General features: G+C 46.7%; 1 protein-coding gene across 3 annotated transcripts in view; it reads right to left on the reverse strand.

Moving 5' to 3' along the window:
- Window positions 1–8,136: 8,136 nt before the first annotated feature.
- The window catches only part of CCDC30 (coiled-coil domain containing 30), a 140,964-nt gene continuing 132,611 nt past the window's right edge, over window positions 8,137–16,489 (reverse strand). Inside the window, exons 23-27 of one of the 3 annotated variants that reach the window (XR_007770676.1) lie at window positions 14,285–14,421; window positions 12,825–12,939; window positions 12,316–12,372; window positions 11,202–11,269; window positions 8,523–8,547 (exon numbers count right to left, since the gene is read on the reverse strand). Coding sequence is in view for 2 of the 3 variants with exons in the window: in XM_050931162.1 (XP_050787119.1) it covers window positions 8,334–8,547; window positions 11,202–11,269; window positions 12,825–12,939; window positions 14,285–14,421 (534 nt within the window). In the remaining variant the exon portion in view is untranslated. Of the gene's footprint in view, window positions 8,548–11,201; window positions 11,359–12,315; window positions 12,373–12,824; window positions 12,940–14,284; window positions 14,422–16,489 lie in introns of those variants that run through there. The other 2 variants (XM_050931162.1, XM_050931163.1) reach the window with 2 other exon arrangements.

The raw sequence follows: 16,489 nt of genomic DNA on the forward strand, positions 1-16,489 counted from the left end.
GGGGAGTGTCAGCAGCTGGAGCAGGGTTAGGATGGGTCTGAAGGGCAAAATCAGGGGTGGGGGCGGAGGCTGTGCCGGAGGGTGGCAGAGGGGGCAGGCAGTTACCCGCTGGCTGAGACAGCAGTACGTGCAAGAAATGGGGGCGGGCAGAGGGGCTTTTTATTTCCCCTCCCACAGACAGCAGCTCCCAGCATGGACTTCCCTGCCTGGCTGCTCAGAGGCCCAGGCACCCCAGTGCCTCGTCTCCGCTGCTCCTCTTTGTCTGATGTCACCGACTGAGGTGCTGCCCCAGGCCTCATTCAGTGAAATATTTTACTCAAAACAAACAATGTCTTATCAGTGTCTCTGACTCAGCACCAGCCACAACATTTTGGCACCTGAGGTGGGAAGCTCAAATGATGCCCCCATGCCCCCTCGCTTGGGCCAAAACTTTGAAAGGTCTCAATTCTACCTTCTTCCCCTTCTACTCCTCTCATGGCACTGCTCTGCTACCTACCCCAGTGAAGGAGAACTAACAACTTAAAATGCCTTGTTCAAAAATTTTAAGTAACATGTAACGTTCAAATGCCTGAACAGCAAATGTAACTTTTCTTGTCTGCACAGTAAACCCCGGCATTCAGATCTGTTCGAATAGTCAAAGTGGTGCTTTCCCTCCCTTGGTTGCAAAGATTTGAACTGCTTCCTGAAGGTCCACAGTCTGGGCCAGCTCATGCTCTATTGAGATGGTTGCAAGGCCGACCAGCCTCTCCTGTGTCATTGTGGAGTGTAGATGTGTTTTTATTAACTTCAGCTTGGAGAAGAAGCGTTCTCCACTGGCAACTGTTATAGGAAGTGTTAGAAGTATGCGCAGAGCAACGGAAGCATTTGAAAAGAGGGTGGTCATCTTATTCGTGCACATATATTCCAGAACAGCCTTTGGAGTTGATCCTGCTGAAATGTATCTTGAAAGGGCTTTCAGTTCATCACCTAGGTCACTTGCATCAATATCGCGCATGTCAGCACTGTCTCTAGTGCCCTGCATTGCTGGTGTAGGTCTTCTTCAGGTATAGTGAGGAGTTTTGGAATATTGTACAACATCCCAAATATACTGCTGTGTTCCTTGAGCTGCATGAAACCTTCAGCTGACTGTATTGTACAATCTAGCACCTGGTTAGAGAATTCAACTTTGAATTGTTTGGGGCTTCTTATGGGATTATCCCATGCCTCGTCATCAAAATGTCGTCTTCTTTGGTGACTCTTGTATTCTTGAATGGGTGGGAAAATAGCTTCAGTGTGAAGATCCTCTGCCAACTTCTGTGCACTCTTCAGGACATTTTGAAATCCCTCATCTGACCTGTAAAACTGTAGTTATGACTGTTCCATCGCTCCAGATATATCAAGGTCAACACCTTGGAGTCTCTTGCCTACAACATTTATTTTAAACAGTATGTCATGCCACAACACTAAGCCACACAGAAATTTGAAGTTATGTATGTTTCTGGTGATTCCATTTCTCTCTGCCACTGTTCTCCCATGAACCTTTCCTGTCATAGCATTATCCTCCATAATGGCAACTATGGCATCATCTGTCTTCCCAATTTGATGTTTGATAGGCTTTATCGCCTCCACTTGACTTTCCCATCATGTAGCACTCAGTGGTTTCAGTGTCCGAGAGGAAGTTCCTAGATGTTGCTTCAAAATTTTCCATCAATGAGTTGATGCAGAGAAAAATACATAGATGCTTTGAATTACATTAAAAAATTCAGCAGCCTCCGTAGATGCTGATGTTGCATCACTGACCACCAAGTTCAATGAATGAGAACTGCATGGAACAGAAAAACCTCGAGGGTTTAACTCTTGGATCCGTGTCTGCACTCCTCTGCTCTTCCCTCTCATCTTGGCACCATTATCGTAGCCCTGACCTCTCATGTCAGCTATTGCAATTCCCATATCTTCCAGCTTTTTAAAAAGCACATTTGTCATACCAGTTCCTGTAGTATCAATGTCAATAAATTATAGAAAATGCTCTCGAACAGTCACCATTGCAGGAACATTTTCACTAGGTTCTGTTGTTACAAAACACACCATTCAAGTCATTTGTTCTGTATGACTGATGTCAGGTGTACAGTCCAGAATAACAGAGTAATATCTTGATGACTTCTGATCTGCCACAATCTTCTGTTTGACTTTTGTTGCCAGTAACTGTATGATCTCATTTTGAATTGTTTTTCCAAGGTAGTGGTGTGTGTACATTTCTTGGGTGGTGACTCTTCTTAGATACTCCTGGAGTACAGCATCAACTCAGCCATCAGCTCCACAATTTTAAGGGCATTTCCATTGTTCGTCACATACAGCTGATCTGAACTGCCACGCAGTGCTAGGTTTTGGGTAGCAAGCATTCTCACAATGGCAGTGAGCCTTTTCAGAACATGTTGCCAGTAAAGAGACTCTGATGCAATCTTCTCTTGATGCTGATCATCTATGGTGGCCTTTAACCTTAGTCTCATCTCAAGCTCTTGCCACCTATGGAAAGCTCTCTGGTGATTTGCTGCCTTCTCACGGCTTGCCAGATTTTTCCAGTCCTCTGTTCCTGTAGAACCTAATGTGGCTGGAACATTAGACTGGAAGAGTTTGCAACAAAGACAGTATGCAGCATTCTGGGTTTTTGAGTACATAAGCCATGGCATCTCCACTTCGTCACCATTGAGTATTTCATGCTAGTAATGTGTTGGATGGAAACTTCTATTTTCATTGTCTTTGGGGAACATGATGTTTTTCACTTGCTGTGGCCCATGCAGTACAAGGAAGTCCGTTAGGCTACTGCTCAAGTGGGTCCACAGTCCTGGATCATCTAAACTTAAGGAACTAAACTCAGCAGCAGCTGTTTCTTGCGCCTCCACCACACTCTTCTCTGATCTACACTTTTCTTCAGGAATGTGCATGGTTACATCCATTTGAGATGGAGATGTGGATGCTGCAGTAGCTGCCAGGTCACCTGCACTCTGACTAACTGGAAGATCAGGCATCTCCTCACCACTCCCATCCTCACTGGGGCCGGAAGGCTCAGCGTGAACATTTGTGTCTATGTATCTCAGGAGAGCTCCTTCCTGCTTAGATAGAAAAGCTTCCTTTGCTTGCTTTCTTTTTCTGAATGCTGCCCCAGAGGGGCGTTTTCTTCTTTCACTCATGATTGCTGTTTTGTGCCTGCTATAGTGGCTCTCAACACTTAATTGAAGGGGACAAATAAGCAGGCTGGTAGCAGGGCCTGAGTGAGGGAAGATATCAGCATCTTAAGGGCCTAGCTGACTCCTACTGCTTTAGCTGACTGCCTGTTCTCCTCAAGTGGGTTCAGGGAAGCAGCAGGAAACAGGAAGCTCCCTGAGAAGCTGCTGTGAATCAGTCCAGACTCCTGGGGTGCTCGAGAGGTACATAAGAGGGTCCTCCTCCTCCTCTCTCTCCCTGCAGCTTCTGATGCTTTCTGTTATTCCTCTCACCTTTTCTTCTGCCTGCCTGTTATGCCTCCTGTGCCCTCCTGCCTCTAGCACATTACTCCACCATCTCTGTGCATCTTGAGCAGAGAGAATACATATGCACCAGCAGCAGACACAATTTTCTACACTCTGGGGCCTATTGGCGTCCCCCCCACAGTCTGGCACCTGAGGCGGCAGCTTCAGTTCGCCTCATGGTAAGGCCAGCCCTGATCTGACTGCATAAAGTCTCATAGCAGTTCACAAATTTGTGTTTGCTGCTGCTGGGATTCCCTGAATTACTCTTAGCACTTCATCATTTAGCTTTGATATTGTGCAGAGGCATGTCATCGTGCTAGTTAATTTATATTTTATCAACAAATACTCTTTGAAAATATGTATAAGTACGTGTTCACTAGTAGTTTTAGCAATGACATATGTGTTTCTGGTATTGTTTTTTACTGTGATTTCCAATTTGGAATTTTTAATTTAACTTTTTCGTATGATTTTTAGAGCAGAAGTTTATTCTGTTGGATCATCTGACTTCCAGTCTGACTGAATTTCTGACCAGGTCTCGGAACTTTGTTTTCATTCAATCCACAGATGGTGATTGCCTTTTGCGACTGTTATTTTGCTTCTAAATCCAGCCGTTAGTGTTTTTCCGCATGCCATTGCTTGTGTGTAGAACTTGATTCTCAATTAGTCAATGAAGGCAGTATCCTATTTCATGTGACATCCTTCTCAAAGGCAAAAATCGACTGTAATTTTTGCTAAACATTAGAACTGCTGTAGTGGGTTAGACCAATAGTTCATCTAGCCCAGTACCTGCTCTTCTGACAGTGGCCAGTGCCAGGTGCTTCAGAGGGAATAAACAGAACAGGCAATCACTGAGTGATCCATCCCTTCATCCAATCCCAGCCAGGACTGGCTCTAGGCACCAGCAAACCAAGCATGTGCTTGGGGCAGTGCAATTCCAGGGGCGGCACTTGTGCTCTCAGAGGGTTTTTTTTTTTTTTTTTTGCTTCAGCAGTTGCCCTCTCAGGGTTTTTTTTTCTTTTTTTTGCTTGGGGTGGCAAAAAACCTAGAGCCGGCCCTGCTCCCAGCATCTGGCAGTCTGAGGTTTAGGGACACCCTCAGCATGGGGATGCATCCCTGATTATCTTGGGTAATAGCTGATGCACCTATCCTGAAGAACTGATCCTCTCCACCAGGAGCACTGGGGATTAAGGGTTGCCCACACCTGTACAGCATATACACCACACAGTGTGTGGCTCCTCTGGGGTCTCAGTACAGCTGGCAATGCCTCCTGCCCCTACCTGTTTGCCATCAGGGTATTTAGGCAGCAGCAACATTATGGGTTCCACATGAATAGGAGTGTTTGGAGCAGGGAAAGGACTTCTTGGCCCTCTTCTCACCTCCACCACCACTAATACCTCTGTGTGACGGCAGCCATATTTTGACCCTGTGTGACAAACGGAATGTTCTTAATGTTTTCTCTGAATACTGTGTTGGTGCCTCAGTGTCCCCTATGCAGTTCCTAAGTATCCAGGTGCTGTTATAAGGGTGTGTGATTGCTGCAGAGCAAAGGGCCAGTGCACATAAATGCCTGGCACTCTGTCTCCTAGCAACTGATGGCCTGGGCCCCTCCTCTGCAAAGGTGCCAACTGAAGGTGTTGGAGACAAAGAGGTCAGGTGACCTTCTGGCCCGGGAAAAAGGCAAAGGCCAGAAAGAAGGGGCTGGAGAGGATGTCAGTCTGGCGCTGGCTGGGGACGAGGAGTGAAGAACAGACTTGGGTGTCTGGCTCACTGCCCCCCAAAATGGACCCGGCCGAGGGGTACCGTTCACTGTACCTACAAGCTCTGTTTTAGACCCTGTTCCTGTCATCGAATAAACCTCTGTTTTACTGGCTGGCTAAGAGTCACGTCTGACTGCGAAGTGGCGGTGCAGGATCTTCTGGCTTCCCCAGGACCCCACCTGGGCGGACTCACTGTGGGAAGCGCACGGAAGGGCAGAGGATGCTGAATGCTCCAAAGAGAGACCCAGGAGGTGAAGACGTGTGAGCTTCTTGCCTTGGAGACAGTCTGCTCCAAGGGAGACGAGGCTCCCCAAAGTCCTGACTGGCTTGGTGGGGAGCAGTTCCAGAGCATCGCCTGGGGACTCAGTGACACCCTGTAATAGATAGGAACTGCTTCTTCCAGGAAATACTTCAGGTGAGCATAGACAGCCCTCAGTAAGGGAAATAGGAAATCCAAAATACTTCTCTCTCCTTTCTACTCAGCCCCCAGAGGATAACATATACCTGCATGGAGACAAAACCATCTGGCTCATCTTTACCCTACAGAGTTCAAAATCTCTTTCTGAACAAGCCCTTTAATCTCCAATGAGATATTACCCCAGAAGCTTGCTGGAATCTACCCTCCCTTTCATCCAAAACCTTTCTCAGTCAAGGCAATAGAGGTTCATTGCTGCCTGTGCCTGCCTGCTGAGTTGATGAACTGTAATGGTCAGAGATCGCACCAACATAGAAGTATATCAAAGGCAAAGCCTAGGAAAATTAAGAGTTTAAATTATCCTCCACATGTCCTGCGTCCCACTAAAATGAATCCAACCCACAGGTCACTTGGGCAGAAATGTCCATGTCAGGATGGCACAGTAAATGAACCTGCAAAATAAATGATGTTTAAATGAACTCACTCTATTTTTTACAATCCTCTACTAAGAGGTAATTTATACATATGTACTCCAGGCAGGGTCATTTGGAAGCCAAACACTTTATGTTTCCATCCCACACCACTGTCAAGTTTTAGCAAATTAGGACAAGTCAGCAAATAAGAACAACAGGTATCAGTAATTGCTACTAACAATTCCCTGTTACTGGTAGCATATAACATCAGACAGCAGTTTTCTACAATCCCTTGCATATGAGTAACTGCTACAGGTAGCAAATTCCAGTGCAGAAACAGGCTCACCCGAGTGGGTGGGAAAAGTGTCTACCCGGTGTTGTCTCCCCCCCAGTGCAGGCCAGGCAGGCTTGTCTGGAGGGCAGGATCGGGGCCCAGGTCCCGCTCTGACCACAGGACACAGTACTGGGTTTACAGTGACACGTCAGGTCCACACTTGGAAGGGGCCATGTGACTACTTGGGGGCCCACAAAGGGTTAATCCAGCCCTGGCCACAGCTTGACAATGTGAAGTCAGCATCTTCTCCACACTGGGTGAAACAGCGCGCAGGCGCAGCAGGGACTGGGTGTTGCAAGGTATGCTGGGAGTTATAGTTTGCACGCTGCTGCATTTTGGAGCCTTGGGACCTGCGCTGCCAGCTGCGCTACTAGTCCCAGCATGCCCCGCGCCATGCTGTCAGCCACCCCAGTTGAAGCTGGTAGACCAAAAACCAAAAAAACCCACCCCCTCCAGCAAGGAAATGACACAGGGAGAGGGTTCCCGGCGCTGATCGTGCTTGGCCCCCCACCCCCGTCTGTTCCGCTCTCCTCGGGTGGTGGGGAGCCGGGTGCTCTGACTCCCGCCATGGGCTCCTGGCATTGTCTGGACCCTGCAGCTTTGTACCAGGAGGTGGTTGTCTGTGGCCCCCGGAGGGTGGGGCAGTGCAATGCCCAGCAACTGTCCCTGCACTCTGGGGAGGGGGGAGCATGGACTGGGGGGATGGGGCAGTTGTGGAGTGAGTCTGGGTTCGACGGGGGAGCTGGCGCTGAGTCCGTGGGGCAGGGGGATAGGAGAAGCGGGGTGTGAAGGTGCAGGGGGCAGAGGGAGGAGATAGCTCTGGTTGAACTTGGGGGTTGGTTCAGATGGGTGCAGTAGAAGGGAGGAAGGTGACAGCCCTAGCGTGAAAGTGGCGGGAGTGTTAGCAGGGACATTTGAGAAGAGCCCTTGTGTGAAGGTCGGCGTTAGTTGGGAGGGGTTGGGGGAGAGCCCAAGTGTGAAGGCTAGTATAGAGGCTTGAGTCTGGATTGTGGTAGCCTTTGTGATAAAATGTGAGTGTCTCCCTCAGTGGCCTTTTCTCCCAGCAAAAGATGGGGACCAGCAGTTTTCCTCCCCGCATTCCACCCCAGTAACTTAAGATTTGTAAACATTATTGTACCAAAGTAGAAAAATCCAGCTTGTAAAATTGTATTTATAAAACATAACGGTGGGTGGAGGGGAGCTGCAGGTGCAACTCCACTGAGTGGTACAGCGGGGCTTAATATGGCTCATAAATGTGCTAGTTAAGCCCTTGTGTTCAGGGCCAGAAGCAGGCCCTGAGTGTTTTAACAAAAAAGACAAAACTAACAAAGAACCCACTCCCACACAAGTAAACCAAACTCAAGTGTATTCTGGGTATACTGATTTTAGTCCAGTTTGTTCTCTGTGGGCTGAGTGGAGGTCTCAATCAAGTATGGCTTCAAATATCTTATTTTGTTTTTGAATAAATGTTTTCATCCCCATCCCAGCAGTACCAGGTTTACTATGGCGCCGTCGCGCTGGGCCCACACTTGGAAGGGGTCCATAATGACTACATGAGGGCTCACAAATATGTTTGGCGTAAGGCCCACAAAAGTTTAATCTGGCCCTGGCAGAAGGCAGGATCGGGACCCCGGCCCATGAATGTATCTAGATCACACAAGGAGTTGAGACCAAATGACAAACACCCCTTTTAAAAAACCCTTTTAATGAATTAAATCTGTGAATGTAAAAATTCCAGGGCGATCTGGGATGAGATGCTAGAGCTGGGCAAGTGATTGACACAACAGCTGTCAAATAAAAGCTGAGAAGAATCACAAAATTCATTGAACGAGTTATTGGACACATACTGATCCAGCTGGATGTGTGGCCCACTGCAGCAGGAAGCCCACAGCCACAGTCCAATCAGAGAGCAGCTCCTTGGAGTCCTTCTTAGACACTATCGCAGCTGAAGCTGGGACTCTGGGGCTGCGTTGGGAAGTTTGTGCGGTCTCCAGGTGAAGCCACGTTTAAATAACCAATCTCAGAAGGCTGAGAAGGTGATAAGGAAAACAGGGACTTTGGGGTCTTGGTTCCTTCTTCAGGTTTGACATCTTGGATGGCTCTCAGAATGCCAAGGGAGTTTGGCAGCCCTGTCGCTGAGAAGCTGAAAAAGAATTTCCATCACTAATTCACTCTGCCAACATCTATCTGCCTACGACAGTCACCTGGCCTCCAGTACTGTAGTGTCTAAGTGCCTCACAATCTTTAACATATTTGTCCTCACACACCCTGTGGGCACGGCAGTGCTAGTATCTCCCAATTACAGCTGAGAGAGGCTGAGTGACATCACATAGGAAGTCTGTGGCACAGCAGGGACGTGAACCCAAATCCTAGGCTACGGCCCTACTGACCGAACTATCCTTCCTTTCTCTAGACCTCCTCTCCTTCCCAATAGGTGCTCTGGCCATGCTTTAAAGGAACAGGGCAATTTGTGTCACAAACGTGGTTTTTAATTTAAAAATAAAAGTTTTGGAGCGGTCTTTGGAAAACTTAATTTGGGAGAAAAGTCTGTAAAATGTGGTTAAACTTGTGTTCAGAAATGTCCATTGCTGTTGCATATTTACAGTGCAGTGCTGATAAGATTTGGCAAGTTGATTTACTCTTACACTGTCTTGCACAGAACATGCTTGCTAATGTTTATGGCAAAACCCCTCCGTAACCTAAGTCAATGTGCAGCTGCCCTGCAACCCCAGCCCTGATAAACAGCAGAAGCAAAACTTTCTCTTCCCACTCAGTCCCATGGCACCTTGATCAACATGGGCTGGGCACCAAGTTCTGGGTCCTGCCACACCTTACTCAATCCTCATGCCTCCCCAAATCACCTACTTTCCCCCATAACCCACTGTCCCCCAACTCAACTGGAGGCAAGCCCCAAGCCGCCCAGCTCTCTAGATGGCTGCTCCCCCATAACTGTGATAGACTCCTATTTTCCTCACTCCCTTGGCTCCTCCTAACCCACAGTGCCTCCAAGGCTCCCTGCATAAGTACACCCCTAGAAGCTCCTGTGACCCAATGGCTCCCACCATGGCTATTCCAACCCCTCTATCCCCTAACTGCTCCCAACCTAAACCTTAGAGACTCCATTTTCTTCCGAGGAGCCCCCAGACTCCACAGTACATGCAAAACCTGCCAAACTTCTGGCTCTCCCATGGCACCTCAGCACTCTGTGCCCCTTCCCCGTAAACCAATAGCTCTTTATTATTATTAATTACATGTCCTGCGGTAGCACCCTGAGGCCCCAACCAGGGAGCAAGGTCCATTGTGATAGGTCCTTTACACACATAACGGAAAGCCCCAAAAGGCTTACAATCAAAGTAAAGGAGGCAGCAGCTAGCAGAGGATGGTTTAGCCACTCCTCCACAACTCTAACCCCCCCTAAAATTCAATTCCTCCTTAAACATCCTTTTTCACATGGCCCCTGCTCCCCGATAGCTCTGGGAGTCTTTGAGGGAGGGCTGTAGCCAGAGCCCAATTTCAAATTTTGGGCAGGCCAATGGCCCATGATCCTCCAGGTTAGGTACCAGGATCTTCAGGAGAAGGTCACTGCCCTTCCCGTACCCACAGGGGCACGGCCTGTTATGCAAACTGAGCTCGCAAAGCACTGGCCCTATCTTTTATGATAAGGTCTGGGGGAAGCCCTCCCCCAATGGGCAGGGTTTCTGTGTGTGAGTAGCCCCACAAACGGGGAGAGTGGGGCTTCCCCTTGGCCTGGGAGAAACCGTGCCCATTGTAGGAGGGGCTTCCAAAGACCCAGAGACCATAAGACATGTCTTAGAGACTGGGATGCTGGGGGACAAGCACGGGAATCCCTTTGCAAGGGTTTCTTAGTCCCTCTGTCTCCTAGGGCATGGGCAGAGGGCTTTTTTCTGAAGTTTCATTGCAAACAGTTTTGCAAATTACAAAGTTCCTTGAAGAAGAGTTGTGAGAATGGGACTAATGGTTATTATGATCTACTGACAGGACAGAGAGGCTTATAGAATTGTGAGGAAAGGCCTAAAATCTTCTAATGAAGAAGAACCCAAGCATGCGAGGAGTTTGTTGAAATATGTTCTGAAAACTCTATTTTGTGGCTGTCTTTCAGACAGTTTAGGAAATGACGCTTAGCACTACAGGAGAAGGTTCACTCCCATGTATGGTTATGGAGACATTAAGCCCGAGATCATGAAAAAGAACCCTAAGTTTTAGCACTACCTGTGGGACACAACAGTACCAGTGAAATAACTGTACTGCATCAGAATCCAGTGATGTAAATTTGCACCATGGACTCCTGAGCTTGGCAAAGAAAACTAGAACAACTGAGGAATATTATCCATCAGTATTACACTTAGTGATTTCAATGTGAGCTTAGGTGGCACAGACCAGCTGTCTGCTGGTTTCATTCCATTTATGTTACTATTTATTATAGTATCTCTTCAAAAGAATGGTGCATGCATGGGCCAAGGGATACAAATTTTGAAACTCCATTGTGTACATAGCTGGCAATGCATCTTTAGTCTTCTATGATTATGTTATTACTTAAACTACCACCCATAAATCATGAGGAGCTGGAAAATATATTTCTGGAATTTTTCCTTCTCTGTACCATTTGCTTTTATATAATTGTTTTCCCCACAGCATGACTAAAACACATCCACGAATAAAAGAAAGGGTGGAACGTGTGTTTGGAAAACAAGAATTCACAGCTTCCCTCTCCCAGAGACTGACAAGTCTCACTGTTAGTAAGTAGACACACTGCCTGTATGTTTTTACTTATAATACCTTGTGTTTGGATGTGGCAACATCTTACTTAGCAGCTGGCATTCAGAGAAGCCAATGCTCCTGAAGTCCTAGAAAGAGAACTAGAAAAATAAACAACAGATCCAACGTAGGAAGGATGCTCTAGGCAATCAATGCTTGCAAGTGCATCATTCACAAACTAGAGAGGAAAAAAAGGGTTTTAATATAACATTTATAGAGAGAACACACAGCATCACAGACGCAGAGAATTCCAAAGAGATGAAACACCTCAAGTGAACATATGTTTTGCGTGTGTCGGTGGCGTGTGAGGGATGTTATTTATATGATGGGTTTTTTTCTATTAACAGTTCAATGCAAGGGCATGAGCATAACTCCCAGAGGATGAAAAAAAACATGTGCAAATGATTCAGGAAAAGTTATTTCCATTGAATGGACCTGCTCCAGTAAAGGTAGTTTGTAGTTGAAAATCCTAACAAATGATATTATATATTCTTCTTTCATAAGCACATGGGGCCTGGAGGAGCAGAGTTACTATTATAAACACAGCTGTTATTCTCCCTTTCAGCCACTGTCCCACATACTGTGGCCAGCATTTTGAAATTTGGTTGCCTAGACTCAGGTCTGCTCCACACTCCAAAGCTATGGTGGCAGAGCTATGTCTGCTAGGAATGTGAAAAACAATCACATCCCGCCCTGACATAGCTATGGTGGCAAAACCTCCAATGGAGGCACTGCTATGCCAATGGCTGTCAACCTGGCTAACCGTCTGGGGAGGTGGTGTAGCTATGTTGGCAGAAGAACTCGTGTGTCAGCCTGTGCTGCAGCTACACTAGGAGGCTATGCTGGTACAGGCTCTGTAGCGTAGACATGGCTTCAGATATATTTAGGCCCTTAGGCTGTGATTTTCAAAGGTCTCTAAGGGAGTTAGACACTCAATTCCTATTTAATTTAAACTTTGAAAATCTCAGTCAAATAAATGGCTTGATTCTCAGAGGTCCTGAGTCCATGCAATGGGAAACGGGAGTGCTCAGCACTATTGCAAATCAGGACACCTCTTCAGGTGCCGAAGTAGGGATTTAGGCTCCCATGTTTGACATTTTGGGGTCATTTGTGTAAAATATCTAAAATTACCCACTTTTAAAAAAGTTTTCCTGGTTCCCGACCTTACACGTCATTGGTATATTTTTAATGACTGAAAAACAAAAAAGAACAAAGGTAAGAAAAAGTGATGCCTTTTCATGATGACAAGTGGCCTAATAACACAACAGATGAGGGCACTGGCTACCTCAGCAGACTGGAAATGAGCCACAAAGCCTTGCACATCTAGGCCACTGGCTCCAATTCAGCTTATCAAGAGTGACATTACCAGCCAATCCATGGGGGGTGTCATTTATGAAATGACTTGGTTGGGCTCAGTCCAGTGCCTAGGGGACTGGGGCACTAATAATACACCTTCCCTTCTGGCAGTTCCAACTGTGGGTACAACTCACTTTTGAAAGTCTGGTCCTGTACGGACATATATACCAAAAATTCCTGTGGAATCTAGAAGAGGTCCTTCCAGGTTAAAGCTGAGGTACATTGGTAGGGACTCTGGTGAAATTCCTCAGATGTGCCCATATTACAGAGAAAGGCAGCACATCTCACCTCTAAGCTGTGGGTCTGGATGTTCCTCAGAGTACGTTCCAGAATGCCAACCTGACTGGAAAGCTGCAGGGTGCTTTCCTGGAGTCGCTTGTTTTCTTCATCCAGGAACTGCACTCTGAGAAGGTCACAGAGAAAGGGCACAGTTTATTTTCTGCACATGAATCTTCACCCTAACCATTTTCTGTTTTCAAAGGGGCATTTCCTCTCAACCTCTCTACTGAGAAACTCAAATAACCCTTTAAACACTTCAAACATATTGCCCCTGCAGTTCTACACCGAGTCATGTTCCATGCAGCGCCAGAGTCAGGGCCATTTCAAGGCAGCTATTCCCGTGAAGTGGCCTGCGTACATCCTTTAGGCATGAGGAGCAGCTGCCTGACTCATCACTGCGCTACCCTAGTTTCACTCCTGTCATGGTATAACCCCACTCTGAACCTTAGCGTCCAAAAGATGGGGTACCAGCGTGAATCCCCCTAACCTTAATTACCAGCTTAGATCTTGTACTGCTGCCACCAACCAGGACTTGCAGTGCCTGGTACACTCTGGTCCCCCCAAAACCTTCCCAGAGGACCCCAAGACCCAGACCCCCTGGATCTTACACAAGGAAAGTAAACCCTCTCCCCCACCGTTGCCTCTCCCTGGCTTTCCCTTCCTGGGTTACCCTGGAAGATCACTGTGATTCAAACGCCTTGAATCTTAAAACAAAGGGAAATGCACCTTCCCCCCTCCTCTCTTCCCCTCCCCAAGAGGTAATACAGATTCAAGCTCCGTGAATCTAAAACAGAGGAATGCCACATTTCCCCCTCCCTTCTCTCTCCCTGTCTCCCACCAATTCCCGGGTGAGTACAGACTCAATTCCCTTGAGCCTCAACAAGGGGAAAAAATCAACCAGGTCTTTAAAAAGAAAAGTTTTTAATAAAAGAAAGTAAAAAGTAAAAGTTGTCTCTGTAATTAAGATGGTAAAGGTTACAGGGTCCTTCAGCTTATAGACACTAGAGAGAAGCCTTCCCCCCCAGCACAAATGGAAATTCAACTCCTTCCAGCAAAATACACATTTGCAAATAAAGAAAACAATCAAAAAGACTAAACCGCCTTCTACTGGTACTTACTATTTGAACAGAAAATTAGAGAGCCTGTAGGTACGTCTGGTTACTCTCAGAACCCAGAGAGAACAACAGACAAAACAAACAACACAAAACAAAGACTTCCCTCCAACGAGATTTGAAAGTATTTTGTTTTCTGATTGGTCCTCTGGTCAGCTGGTCCAGGTTCACTGCTTGTAATCCTTTACAGGTAAAAGAGACATTAACCTTTAACTATCTGTTTATGACAACTCCATGCACAGAAGGAGGACTTCATTGGAGTGACGCTGGCACAGAATTGGAGAATGCAGTTTGGTGGAAAGGGCTAACTTTGAACTCTGGCCCAGGAACACTCTCTGTAACAGCATTAATGGCTACCTGTTCTGGATTGTGGAAATGATCCATTTGTTGTTCTGTCCAACTTCTTCCTGTTCATTAAGCTGCTGTAAGAGTTCTCTTTTCTCTTGGAGCAAATTCTCATTCTCCGTGGTGATCTGTTTGATCAATGCATGTTCCTGTGGTTAAGAAAACAGGATGAAACAATAAGCTTAGATATAGCACGTTTCATCCACAGATCTAGACTGTTCTCAGTGGTAGCAGATGACAGAACAAGGAGCAATGGTCTCAAGTTGCAGTAGGGGAGGTTTAGGTTGGATATTAGGAAAAACTTTTTCACTCAGAGAGTGGTGAAGTACTGGAATGGGTTCCCTAGGGAGGTGGTAAAATCTCCTTCCTTAGAGGTTTTTAAGGTCAGGCTTGACAAAGCCCTGGCTGGGATGATTTAGTTGGGAATTGGTCCTGCTTTGAGCAGGGGGTTGGACTAGATGACCTCCTGAGGTCCCTTCCAACTCAGATATTCTATGATCTCAAAGTGCTGTATAAAGGAGGTCACAATCTGGGGTCTGATTATAAAATACGTATTGTCTTTGATGTTATGTGGCCTGGAAAGGGTCTTGTAGTCATACCCTTCCAATGGCATTTCAGATGGATGGTGGAAAGAATGTTTGACACCATCAGAAGCAGACGTGAGACAATCCCACTCATTTCCCAGTCACACAGTTCTCCCTAAGGCATCCGTGGTTTTTGCAGAAAAGAGCAAACAAGACATGAGAAGTCATTCTTCCGCTCTACTCTGCGCTGGTTAGGCCTCAACTGGAGTATTGTGTCCAATTCTGGGCACCGCATTTCAAGAAAGATGTGGAGAAATTGGAGAGGGTCCAGAGAAGAGCAACAAGAATGATTAAAGGTCTTGAGAACATGACCTATGAAGGAAGGCTGAAAGAATTGGGTTTATTTAGTTTGGAAAAGAGAAGACTGAGAGGGGACATGATAGCAGTTTTCAGGTATCTAAAAGGGTGTCATCAGGAGGAGGGAGAAAACTTGTTCACCTTAGCCTCTAATGATAGAACAAGAAGCAATGGGCTTAAACTGCAGCAAGGGAGATTTAGGTTGGACATTAGGAAAAAGTTCCTAACTGTCAGGGTAGTTAAACACTGGAATAAATTGCCTAGGGAGGTTGTGGAATCTCTATCTCTGGAGATATTTAAGAGTAGGTTAGATAAATGTCTATCAGGGATGGTCTAGACAGTATTTGGTCCTGCCATGAGGGCAGGGGACTGGACTCAATGACCTCTCGAGGTCCCTTCCAGTCCTAGAGTCTATGAATCTATGAATCTATGAATTCAAAAAATCTCAGTCTCAATAAGTAACATTGGGTATTCCAGGAACTTCTACTGTGGCCAGACAACAGTGAGCTACTGGGCAGCACCAGTCACAGTAAAATCATCACTGCCCTCCTCTGGCAGGCCCACCACAAGGGAAGGTTCTCTGCACTTGGGCAGTTTGGGTTTGTTAAATATTGGGGAATTGCATTTCCTTAAAATAAAGGATTTATAATACACAAAATACATCAATTAACGTGACAGGCCAAATCCGTTCCTGGTGCAACTGCAGCGTGCCCAGTGGAGGTACACGAGAAACTAGGATGACCCTGTATGTTAGAGAATTTGTAAATGGAATCTCATCTGAGGTGTGTTTCCTACGGTGGGAGCCTCAGGCTAACTGAAGGCACAAGAGGCACCCCAGAGGAGCAGGTAGGAGCAGGAAGAGAAAGCTGCTCAACCTACATCTGTCCCACCTCACTAAAACAATCCTTAGAAATCACTCACCCCTACTCCTGCAGCAGTCCCTCATGTGCTCAGCTGTGCATGGGGCAGCAAGTTTTGGCTGCTGCTCTGCTCTTGAGACACTATGCTCAGCTAAAAGAGCGCATGCAGCCCTGCCCAACCGAGCCCTCTCAAGTGGCACTTGGCCTGCTGGGGAAATGGGCAACAGGGAAGGATTCTAAAGCACAAAAAAAGACTAAAGGGAGAATAGAGACAGAAAAGATGGAGAAAAACAGTGGAAAGAAAGTGAGATGATGGCGACTGTATTAAGGTATGGCACGACACGGAGGGGGTTACCAACCCGCCAAGCCACTGACTGGGGGCTCCTCCAAAACCAGACAGGGAACAACTGAGCAGTGGTACCCAGGAAGTCTCTGTCTCCTTGGAACCTAACCACCGAGAGATGCTTGTCTCTCTC

This window comes from Gopherus flavomarginatus, chromosome 21 (assembly GCF_025201925.1).
Source record: "Gopherus flavomarginatus isolate rGopFla2 chromosome 21, rGopFla2.mat.asm, whole genome shotgun sequence".
Lineage (NCBI taxonomy): Eukaryota > Metazoa > Chordata > Testudines > Testudinidae > Gopherus > Gopherus flavomarginatus.